Source organism: Sinocyclocheilus anshuiensis, unplaced genomic scaffold, assembly GCF_001515605.1.
Source record: "Sinocyclocheilus anshuiensis isolate Anshui unplaced genomic scaffold, SAMN03320099.WGS_v1.1 scaffold201, whole genome shotgun sequence".
NCBI classification, from domain to species: domain Eukaryota; kingdom Metazoa; phylum Chordata; class Actinopteri; order Cypriniformes; family Cyprinidae; genus Sinocyclocheilus; species Sinocyclocheilus anshuiensis.
Genome location: NW_015537959.1, coordinates 501,843 through 514,509, shown reverse-complemented (window position 1 = coordinate 514,509; position 12,667 = coordinate 501,843). Strand labels below are relative to the sequence as shown.

Here is a 12,667-nt window from a genome sequence, read left to right as displayed (position 1 = left end):
TGTTTTCCTATTGACATGTTCTGTACAGTACTTCTACATTATATGCAAGCATTTCATTGCTTTGACCGTTCTCTGTAGATCCCACTTTTTCGCATGCCACGATTGGTCGGTTACGTACAATGCCTGCACGCTATTGGTCAAACTACTTTTCAATCATTATCTTCAGGAATGAAAAACAACAGGAAAACAAAGCCAAAACCCAGAAATTTTAGGCCATTTAGAAATCCTGACCAGGACACGTCTGGGAAAAAGAGGACGCATGTTCACCTCAGTAAAATTAACCTCAGAGTACTACACTCTGTAAACATCATCAAATTGGTTTAAAATTTATATATATATATATATATATATATATATATTTTTTTTTTGCTTTTATTTAAACAACATTTTCCAAAAATCAGGCAAAACTAAAATGATTTTAAACATACTTAATTATCCTATAATTATTACAAATATAGTTTTACAGTTGTTATAAGTACATTGCATCAATGTTGAAACTATTTACATTTGTAATAATAGTTCATAATATCAAATACACAATATCTAATAAATACAGCCTTGATGAGCATAAGAAAAACAAACCTTAATTAATATTTTTGACTGGTAGTACTAATGACATGATTTGTTAACTCACAGAATGGCTGGTCATGATGTAGATGTGTCTATTGGTGGAATCCAGCAGTAAGTCACTGTTGATGGCCAAACCAGGTTGGATGAGAAGGGTGGAGTACTTCTTCACCTCTCCTGAGTTACCCAGGAACACCTAACATGAGATAAAAAGCACCTTGAACTTGCCACAAAAAAAAAAAGTGTACCTGACAACAGCTCCTAAGAACTTCCTCAAGGTTTAATTGAATATTTAGGCTTATGAAACTACATAAATAGCAACAGGACACCTTAGAGACACGAGGAGAGCTGGATGTGGACAGGTCTAACTAAAAGTCCTGAAAGTGTCTGCTGAAATGGTTTAGTGTTAGAACACTTCTAAGTCTTATTAAAGGAAAACGACATGCAAGGATCTGAGAGAGGTGCCTAATGCCTCTTGAATTCTATCATGACTGGGGTTGATTTCAGAAAACCAGATTAGAATAGTGAGAATCCCCTCAGAAGAGCAGGTATCCTGCTTAAGAGTCTCAGACACCTTTATACCGCGAGCTGCTCACACACTCCACCCAGTCAGGTTTGCGTTTTAACTGGATTAGCATTGACAAACTGCCGGCCAGTCTACTGCAGGAGGAATCATGCATTGCAACATCATCGTATCATGCAAGACTGAATAGTTGTGTAGATGTAGGGTTAGAGGAGGTGTACCTGCATGTATGTTTGTGAGGGAAAATACAAATGTATATGCGATTCTTCAGTTTTTTTCAGTTCATTTCAACTGAAATTATCTTTCTGGTGAGTTAATTATAATATACTTAAATATTTATTAATTTATTTGTGTTTGTAAGTAAAGTGAAATTAAATATAAATATAATTAAATATAAATATTTAAACAATTTGATCTCTCTCTCTATACATACATATATATCTATACTCTATACATCTATCTATCTGTCTGTCTGTCTGTCTATCTAGTAAAGTGTGTATTGTGTTATTTTCATATTTCAATTCTACCTGTTAACATATATTTACAGTATATAAAATATAATTTCTATTTATATAATACACAATACATACACTTCCCATTTCTGTTGTTGCGATAGAATTAAATTTAATAAAACGTAACATATTAAATAGCCAAACTTTAACACCTTATGCATATTGTTATGATGCCTATTCATTATGTTGTTGTCTAAATGCGTCACTTGTCTTCCACTGTGAAAATGTCACACATGCTTGTGAACAATAACACTGACTTGCCAAAATGTGTCAAAACAGCAGAGAACAGTGGATGGCTGTCATAGGGAGGCTTGGGTCATGCACTGTTGTTCAGAATTAACCAAACACTACGGTTTAACCTTTGCCCATTGAGACACACAAATCCAGTCAGTGCAAGGCCTAGACGTAACTTGGTCTGTGTTTAAATTTCAGCTCACGAGCCCTTTGAATTTACAAGCATGGTCAAACTGAGACTCCGGTGGTCTCTGAGCAATCACAATCCTGCAAATACAGTGTTTCACACAGTGTGGTTTGTGTTGAAGGCTGCTCTGCGGTCCCACTGAGGAAACACAAAAAACCTTTAGGTATGCTGTTTCAGCACTGTCTTGGCTATGACACATTCACCCTGCAGGCGAAATCTCTTTCCATCTGCTTAAGTAGGCAGATAATATTACCATATTAAGTGGACTAATATTTCCCTAGTGGTTTAAAAGGCATACTATAAATCATAAATAAATTGTTTTAGAAATGACCAGTCAAACGGCTAATTTTCATGTCACATACCTTATGCAAATTGCCTTTGGAGTCACCCAAGAAAACAATAGTGTGCCCCTCTTTTACACTAACGGCGACAGCAGTGAGACGGGCGGATGAGCTGTCCAATACAGCTTCAGCTTCAACCGACTCCCGGCTCGCCATTGGACTCGGGGTGTGATCCGAGCCACAGGGATAAGCCTTCAGGGTGTTCTGTGGGACACAAAAACAAGGTTTTGTGACTTTGGTTTTGGCAAAACCATTGTGACATAATCCAGTTTCATGTTGTGTAATAATAAACTCTGCAATTCTCTGTTTTTTTTTAACCATAGTTCTCAGTCTATTGCCTCAAGGCTGTCAAATCCTCTTAGTTCAAAAAGCCAGATTAGATGAAGATTATCTTGGTCTCACACTAGGCTGCTCCTTTCTTTGAGTCTAACGCTATCAAATCTGCTCCAGCGTTCTTTGATAAAATCTAGCTTGCATGTCATGCCATGTTCCCTCATTATCAGAAGTGATCTGTTTGTGTACCAGCCTAAGAGCATATGGGGATCAGGAAAATGTGTTTCAGTGTTTGAGGATTTGCAAGAAACACAAAGAATCCTGTATTTGGGTGGCAGTGTTCGTCTGTGGATCAGTGACATCCTATTTAAAGGGATTGTTCACACAAAACATCTGTCATCATTTATTCAACCTCACGTTGTTAAAACATGACTTTCTTCCTTCAGTGGAATGCAAAAGAAGATGTTTCGAAGAATGTTCAAGCTGCTCTTTTTCAATCAATGAAAGTGGATGGGGACCAGAGTCTGTCAAGCTCCAAAATGGACAAAAAAGCATAATAAATCATTATAAAAGTATTCTGTATGAACTGTGCCATATAAGTCTAAAGTCAAATAGCTTTGCATGATGAACAGACAAACATTAAAGTCATTATTTTAGCAAATGCAACAATACGTTTGGCAGAATAACAAGAAAGCTACTGTGCTGCTTCAATAATATGTCGAATGAGAACTTATCTATGGTACGTTTATGATATATTTTTTTAAATGTTTTGGAGATCTATCCCAATTCACTTTCATTGTATTAAAAAGATCCACATGACCATTCTGCTGAATATTTCCTTCAGTGTCCTATAAAGTAAAGTCATATTGGTTTATACATCATGACGGTCGATAAATGACAGCTAAAACAAGCTAAACTAACTATCCCTTTAACAGGCAATTCTCTCCTTTCTAGAAGTCTTCTAGACATCTAACCCTCTTCAGACTTTCTCCTCTCTAGCAGACATCATTAGTAGTTTAAGCTTGGAGGGTTAATTGATCCGAATAACCTTGTTTAGGACTGAGCAGGCTGGGTTCTGGATGCTGAATAGGCAAATACATGGAGGTCATGAGGAGGTTGTTTGCCCGTGAGCCCACATCCTTGAGGTCTTTGATTTATCTTAAGATCTTGTTAGGACTAATGCTAGGTAGGCCTGTCTTATGCTCATCAAAGAGTAAAAACATAATTCACTCAGATCATGGCAGGCAGAATCGTATGAGCTAAAGCAATTTGCCTGAGAATTAATGAGGGGCAATGCATCTAAATTAGGATAAATGTTAGTTTGAATACACTGTTATAGGAAAATGATGCGGCCCAGTTCCCTAGAGTTACATTGTGGGCATCCTTTCCCCATTTTCCCATGCTTTTCAAACAAAGTTAAACTACTATGATGATTATGTGGAAATGGTTGACCTCAAAACCTATTTATATGGATAATGTATATGTATAACGTTTCAATGTGAAGTGAACTGCATCGATCAAATATTCCTGTAAAATGAACACTTTGTCATTATCAAGTGTGATAAATTGAATATATTTTTAGCATCAATAAAATAGTCTTCTCCAGGGCTTTTCTAACCCTCTTATTTATGCCCTGGCTCAGATCACTTGGGTTATCATTTTTTCCCAACACAATATTACACAGCCATAGGTATACAGTGTAACAAAGTGGTGTGACATACTAAAACACACTTTTCACACTCTCAATAGTTTAATTAGTCTACTAACGATGTCCAAAAGCATCACATCACAGAAGAATTCTATCATTCTATCATGTAATTTCTACCACATTTCAAATGACATATTGCATTTAACAGAATTCTGTGGTGGAAATTACATTTTGGAGTACAGTTTTGGAATAAAATGCCTGAATCCTTTGTCTTGCTAAGGCTTATTTTACAACTACCGATGGGTGGTATGATATTTTTTACTAACAAAGATAAAATAAAAGATACATAACTGTATTGTGATATCCAATGTTATAACGAAAAAAAAATTAGTCATATCAATAAATATGATCTTGATCATATTGCCCACCTCTATTGCTACACCTCTATGAATCATTTACAATAAGATCTATAACTTTTATAGCATTTAGAAAATAGAGTGAATTTTCATTTCATGCTGAAAAAAAATTCCATTAACTTGGAACGTATTTTTTCCCCTCTATATTGCGTCACTATTTGTTAGGATACAGCTTAAGAGAATATTTGAAACTCTCCATTCATTTACTCACTGTAGGTAGGTTGGCACAGTTGGATTTAACGTCATACTCAATGTATGCCACCTTGTTGCCATCTTTCTCCCCGTATTGCGTGTAGCACAGGTCTCGTGTAGTATCAATACCGCGGTCCACTTCATCCAGAGAGTACACACACAATGCAGATTCCTCGCCGGGTCCATTAGTAGCACTAACCGCCGTTGAAAAGACTCCCATCAAAACCTGCGAGCCTCCAGATTCCTGGCCGTCCACCTGCGCCCCCTGGAGGAAATTGTAGTTCCTTCCTGTTGAGCCCGAGCGACACATTAGCGGAACCTCAACGTAGGAGTAATACGCCTGATCGTCCAAGCACACCCGTGCCACGTACGTACGATATTCCCTCGATGCAGCTTTCAGGTCACGCCTGTAGAATAAAAAGTAGACGTGGTTGCGTCGCGCAAAGGTTGCGACAAAATTGTGATCGTACTCCGAGAGGCGCCCGGCTACAGCGAGCTTGGCCGTTTCCTCGTAGGAAAACACTGGCTCTGTCGAAAGTTGTCGAGTGGAGACTGGCGGGTGACTGCTGGTGTAGCCTCGTCCCACATAAAGGACAGGATCCTTGTCTTGCGGTCGCACCACAAGCCCAACCGTTGACGCCGTAGGGTCGTTAGCCGCCACATATTGTGTATCAACAGGCCTCTCGGCAGAGAAGAGGACTTCTTTCACATTGGCTAGGCTGCGTTTCTGGCAAGTGCCCTGGTGTACGCTGCCACAGGTGATGATCAGGAGGGAATATGGATCCACTAACAGTAGCTTGTTGTGATTGTTAACGAGTCCAGCCTGAGGGCAGTTCTCCAGGGTAACCGGAGGCAGGCAGTCCTTGCTGTCTCTCACGGGGCCGGTTCTCTCATCCACTTCAAGACGGAGGCCATCAAGGCCAGCGAGCTGGAACAGATGGTCCCGAGCCCCCACGTAGACTGTTCCTATGCTGGGGTCAGGGTGCAATGCCAGGTGCTGGAAGACTGTGTCATTGGAGGAAAAGCAAGGATAACTGCTGTGGACCCCCAGAACACCCAGGATGAGGGACTGAAGCAGGGTCAAGATGAGGGCCATCCCACAGTGCACTGCAAAAACACTGATTGCATGTGACATGAGTCAGTAATGGAATCAGCTCACAGCACAGAGCCAAACATAGTACAGTTAGTTAACGACATGTTAGGAATAATTAAATTTAAGGAATTAGGCTATTATTATTATTAAAACTAAGAATAATTGTCAGGCCTGTCATGTACAAAGCAAAGGAATATGTTGTATAAACAAACAAATAAATAAATAAATCAACAAAAGTACTGTGGTGGTATCAAATGGAAATATTATGGCATTTTGATATATACCACAGAAGTAGAGGTTGATAGTGGATTTTACCAATAACTAGGTTGGACCACACTGTCCAATAACCAATTAATCAACCGATAAATTTAAAATGATTTAAAATTTTAATTGGATACTGTTGGATACGATTTAAAATGGATACTAACAAATGGATAGCAAACATAACACTCCAAGAAAAATAGAAAAAAAAAAAAGTATTGAATGATGAAAATGTACTGTACTTTTTAAGTGAAATATATAAATATAAATATTACTATTGAATACTGATCAATGAACAATACTATGGTTGCTGAAAAAAAAAAAGTTCAATCAGTCAGCCTCAACACAGAACTGAATGATACTCCGTATTATACCATATTCATTCAAAATATTCATTTTAAATCATTCATATTCATTTAAAATGGTACTCTGAACTATTATCAAATAATAATATTTATTATTTAAATATAAAGAAAATATAATGTAAGTGTAAATGTACAAAATAACAATAACAACAAAAACATATTATAGTATTTTTTTGTTTTGTTTTGTGGAAATATAATCTAAAATATGTACCATGTGGTGTTTAAATACATATTTAAATAAATTAGAAAATGGATTTAAAAGAATACATTTCCAAAAGTGTGGTATTATCATGGTAGATGTACAAAAAAAAATTTATAAAAAAAATTTAATAAATTAAAAACACTATCTTACCATGGTACATTTACAAAATATTACTGTTTTTGCACATGTCCCAAATAAATAAATATTTACATGAAATAAATAAACAAACAAATAAATATTACCATGGTATAATGCTTTAAGTAACAATAAAAAGGTACTTAAAATAATACCAAGTATTACCATTTTATATGTACAAAACATGATAATACCACATATTTATACGTGAATACATGAATAGAATGAAGTGGTCTGCTACAAAAATGAATAATAATTTGGACACAAGACAGCAATCTTCAGATAAGGCCTGTAAAAACAGCCATATTTAAGAAATACGATGGGAAAACAGCACACATACCATTTGTCAGACATATAATGTTCAGGAGGCTGCTGTCCTCTTGGTTATCCAGTGGCATAGCACATGCCTGTGGAGACAGTCTGTGAGGGGAGAAAAACATGCCGATTAGCTCTTACACAGAGCGGCATTGAGCAATCTGAAGAGAGGAGGCTTAATGCCATTGTGGCTCATGAGAGTCACAGCTGTTGAGCTGAGCAATCCTTCCCTGACAGCAAATTGGATGATATAGGCCCTAAGTCACCATCGAAGTCCTAATGCATTGCTCTGCAGTAGCAGATTGGCAGAGATCCTGTACTCTGAGGAGGAAAACTGTCGATGATGTTTTATATGAATAAGATGTGATTAATAAGAGGCCATTATAGGGTAGTAGTCTCCGCTTTCTTGAGGCAATTCAAGCTGACCTAAACAATCAATAAGATAAAAAGTTAAATAATGATTTGATTACTTGTGTTATGGCTCAGCATCACCCCTGATTCTCCATTACCCCAAGTGGAGAACCTTTCGTTCATTTCCCACATTCACTCGTCCACTACTGATCGCTTTTCTCCAAGACAGCATGGAATAAATGGGCACAGTTTAAATGCACAGTATAGAGACACTTACAAAAACTGACTGCAGGTCAATGAATAAAATTATTTTAGGGTCTTAATACTCATGAAATGTTGGCCTTGCAGTTACCTCTATTTGGTTTGGCTATTTCCTGCTGACAAATTATTTGTATGATAAATGATTAACCAGCAATGACTATGCAGCAACTTTGGAGTGTAATTTACCAACTTTGAAAACCATATTTTCTATATTGTAAGATTTTAAGATAAAAGTGGGGGTTTGAATCAAAAGGAATGTAACAATTCTGGTTCCGATTCTTGTTCTATAATTGGTCCATTAATGATTCTTTTTAATTTGAGGAAGAAGTATTTGGAAAACAGAAATTCTGTAATAATTTCAATAATTAATGTGGGTCAGAGACAAAAACTAGTTTTCATGCAAATAAAAGTGCAATACAGTCTTTTTTTTCTGAGCACAAAATCATACTTTTCACCAAGATTTACAGAAGACATCTACTAAAATGTCATTCAGTGTAACAATAGTTCACATATCAACAAATCATGCAGAACAAGAATAATTTGATGACAAATTAAAAGTCTCTCTATTCAAGCATCACAGTGCAACCCCAAAACACCCATTAATTGATATTTTAAATCAGTATACTTTGCCACAATCCTTCAAACCACTAGGTTTTAGTAAGGAAGTCAAAATGATTGAAAATAGAAAACATTTTAATACAATCACAAATTTTTATATATTTTAATTTGTACAGGGCAGAATAAGTATGTTGTTTAATTTTTACATAAAGTAGCTGTTACGCAGAATGACGATGGTTTGTTACACTGAATGAATCATTAAAAAGAACCGGCTCATAAGAGTCATTCGTTCTTATGTCTGATTCCTGATTAATAGACTCATAGGTTCATTTTAGTGCCCATGCTGTATGTTTATGATTCACTAAAAAGAAATGGCTCACAATAGTTGTTTATTTGGCATGTCTGATTGCCAATTCCTGATCAAAATACTCTCTATGAGCCAGTTATTTAAGCGGCAATGCAGTATGTTTTTGATTCACTAAAAAGAACCGGATCATAAGAGTCACTAGATAAAGAATCAGACTCCACTGGTCATGCAGTATGCTTTGATTCACTAAAAAGTAAGGGCACACATAAGTCATGAGAAGTGAGAAGTATTCAGCTGGTCATGTGATCTCAACATAGTGGCCACCCAAAGAGGAGACCAGAATAAAACTGTTTCTAGGCCACTGATACGAGTCAGCTCATTTGAATTTTAAACAAACAGTCCATCATTTAAAACATAATTTGTATAAAGAAATTCATTAGGTGTAAAATTTGTAAGAAAAGGTTTCAAGCACCAAAACAGTCTGAAAATGAGGTGACTAATACAACTAAACGTTGTTAAGTTGCCAACTAATGACAGACTTGTTAGCGAAAACATGCTAAAGCTAACCGAGTGAGTGCCTCTGCCAAACCGTATATAAAGACATACCAACGTCCAATTAATTCACTAAATTTCACCTGAGTTAACAGAGAATGACAGTAGAATTAACCATTAACTACTACTATTAACCAAACCAAACAAATAAAAGTGCCCCAAGCTGACCTATTACCAGATTTTGGAGGTGTGTTCCAAGAGGTCCTGTTGAGCGATTACAAAAACCCTCTCAACATTAGGTTGTACCCTGAAAAGCAGCACAGACAAAAGGTCTCAAAAAGAGCTCAACCTCCACAGTTAGCGAACAGCAAACGGAATAATAGAGGCTCGTTAGGCCGACTGCTTTTAAATCTTCACTAGAAAAGACATGCAGGTGGTGTTCATTTAACAACAATGACAGTTAAGGCCAACACAATGCAGAGTCTCCTCTTCACAGACCAGTCATAGAGAAAGAGGGGGAAGGAGAAAACGAAAGAGTGAGAGAGCAAGGATTCCACACAAGAACGACAAGCACTTCACCCTGTATCAAAGGATAAAACTCTGAGCCGGCCCCTCCGAAGCGTCCCCGGGCTGAAGGGAGTGTATTGTTTGGAAGTGTTCCCAGGGGCACAGATAGATGCCGGGACCGGTAGGGTAACGTCAGGCCCGTGGGGCATGGCTCACACAGCAGCGCCGAGAGGAGACTGACCCCTCTGTGTCTCTGGGAAGGGTTGGCAGTGACCCCACATTTTTATGGCCTCTAACAGAATGTTACGCTGTCACGCCTCATTGGGCATGACAATGAACATGTAAAGTTGCCACTCTGGATGATTAAGAAAGCTATTTATCCATCTCTGGGGACAATGCAGTCTTTCAGCACGTCGAATGAAACATAATTCACAGCTTATGAGACATCTTTTCAGATATCAAACCGATGTCGTTAGCCTCTCCGCTAAAGGAGATTTGTCTGTAAAATATGGTGAATGGGTGTTGCGAACAATCCTCGGTTGTATTTCAGATTTTCCCAAGAAGGCGTGAGAATTGAAAGAGAAATGAGGAAGAGGAAGAGCATGAAACAGTAGCATGTTCATGTTATTAATAGAGCTCTTGAACGTAGAGGGGCATCGCAGCATACCCTGCATTCCAGACACTATTGTTGACCTTTCCAGAGGCTTGAGTAGCCAGACTTTATCACTAATGTCGGTCCAAATGTACAGCTTTTACTAGCCCAGCTAGACAGGAAAAAAATCAACTGATCTAAAATGACCAACCACACAGCGTTTTTGTTTTAAGTGGTGTTTAGAAGGTGAAGTTATCTGATTTGATTGACAGATCAGCATGGGGAAAAAATAACTTAATTAAGCGCACAACAGTGTCAGTCTATGGCTGGCTGTACAAAAAATGATATGGAACGTCACTTGTAGAGAAAAATTACCCCATTAGTGGTAGCAAAAAAAATTGAAAAAACTATTGATCGTTTTAAAGAAGAATCAAATCACAATTTGGGGATGAAAAAAATCAAATTGCGATTTTCTGATAAAAACTGTGGTTGTGATTTAAAATGCAATTTAAAAAGCTCCAGGTTTATTGTGCCTTCTTGTAGAACTGCATAATTTGGTCAAAAATAAAATAAAATTGCTAATAATAATAATAATAATTTTTATTACTACAACTAAATAAAAAATGTAATAAAACAAGAAATATTACTAGGGTAATATTTCATTGTAAAATCAAAAATAAATGTAAGAAAATTAATAACAACAACAACAACAATAAATGATACAACTATTACTACCACTACTACTAATTATAATTATGGATATAATTATTCATATATTGTTACTGAATGGAAAAAAATAAACAAAATGAGAAAAATCTTACTGCTGTAATATTTCACTGTAAAATAAAAAATGATATTAAGAAAATATAATAATATTTACAACAGCAGCAACAACAACAATAATAATTGTATTTAATAGTACAACTGTAAAATTACAGTACTAATATTAATGGTGTAATATTAATATTAACTAATATTAACAGTGTCTCTGAGACACTGAAAACCAGATCACGTGCAGCTCGCATGTAAATGAACACAGTGCAACGCTTCACTTTGAAACACAACTCTGCATATATTTAACTGAATAGCAGCCTTTATGATTGGATAATTGCACAAAATCATATAATGATTTCTGTTTTATTACAATTATTCACACAGCCCTATCTGTCACTGTTTCACAAACACCTCAAACTCAACTCACTGGTTATGTCAATATATAGTTATATTCAGACAAAAAACAAACAAACTATTTGTTGGCACTAGTGGCACAGAAATTACAAATTGTAATACCACCTGCCACTGAATTCATGATTCATGGCTGTGACAATTAAATTCTATTAGCTATTTGAAAAAAGGACACGCCCCTTAATGTAGCCAAACTTCATAAGGTGGTACCTGAGTTTAAAGTTGCGGATGCTTTTGTAAAAACATCAGGATTTCCAATCAACCTGTCTGTTAGGATCATCCATAAAAACAAATAAAAAATCACTCAGTCCCAGAGTTCTGACAGAGTGTCCCACTTCCTTCAAGCAGACGAGCTTCCCATGACAGCTGGACCCTCGGCACTATAAATATCCCCATTCTAAACCACTTATGTCACAGTTGCAGATCGGGTGGAGACGCTAGCAAACGAACACAGCCAAGTCTACTGTTTCTCAGCACTCTCACTGTATCTGTCTGCGCCGTCGCTGTCATGCTGTGGTTTCTTTCACAAGCTCACCTGTGCCCACAACACTTGGCACACAAACCAATGAGAGCGACTCAGTATTTGTGGCTCAGTGTGCCAGTGTACTGTCAGAAACCAGCACAGAAACTTTATGATACCCTAAAAATGCCACATCAAATCACAGAAAGCAATTACAGTATGAGAACAGAACCACATGTGAGATAAATGTTAACATATAATTCATAACATGAGTTGTATAGCATGCTAAATGCATAGTATGCTAAATTAGGATTAGTGTCTCAAATCATAGTATGGATTTTCATAGTATGCAACCATGCATGATTTTTGGGCTTATATTGCCAATAACTCCTTGCTCAAGATAAAATTTATGATGCAATAGTGTGTCGTAATGCTAGATTACTTAGGCCAGAAATATTCTCCACATAAGTATGCATATGAAGACACAAAAGCTTAGCCAAAACATTGCAAGTGTGTGTGGTACCGTATTAAAGGGGGCGATAGCGTGTCTGTCAACTGTCATTAAGCCAGCTAGTTACTTTTTTTTTTGTAAAAAAGTGTTTGATTGCAATTCAGCTAATTTATAGTACCTTGTAACAATTTCAAAGCAGCTCCCCAACCCAGTGTTATTTTACAAACCAATGTAAAATG

General features: G+C 36.8%; 1 protein-coding gene across 1 annotated transcript in view; it reads right to left on the bottom strand.

Annotated features, from left to right (window-relative positions):
- Positions 1–12,667, bottom strand: part of plxnb1a (plexin b1a) — an 84,547-nt gene that overhangs the window by 29,491 nt on the left and 42,389 nt on the right. Inside the window, exons 2-5 of the mRNA XM_016457652.1 lie at positions 7,290–7,369; positions 4,913–6,011; positions 2,386–2,568; positions 635–763 (exon numbers count right to left, since the gene is read on the bottom strand). Of these exons, the coding sequence (XP_016313138.1) occupies positions 635–763; positions 2,386–2,568; positions 4,913–6,011; positions 7,290–7,303 (1,425 nt within the window). The 5' untranslated portion in view covers positions 7,304–7,369. The remainder of the gene's footprint in view (positions 1–634; positions 764–2,385; positions 2,569–4,912; positions 6,012–7,289; positions 7,370–12,667) is intronic.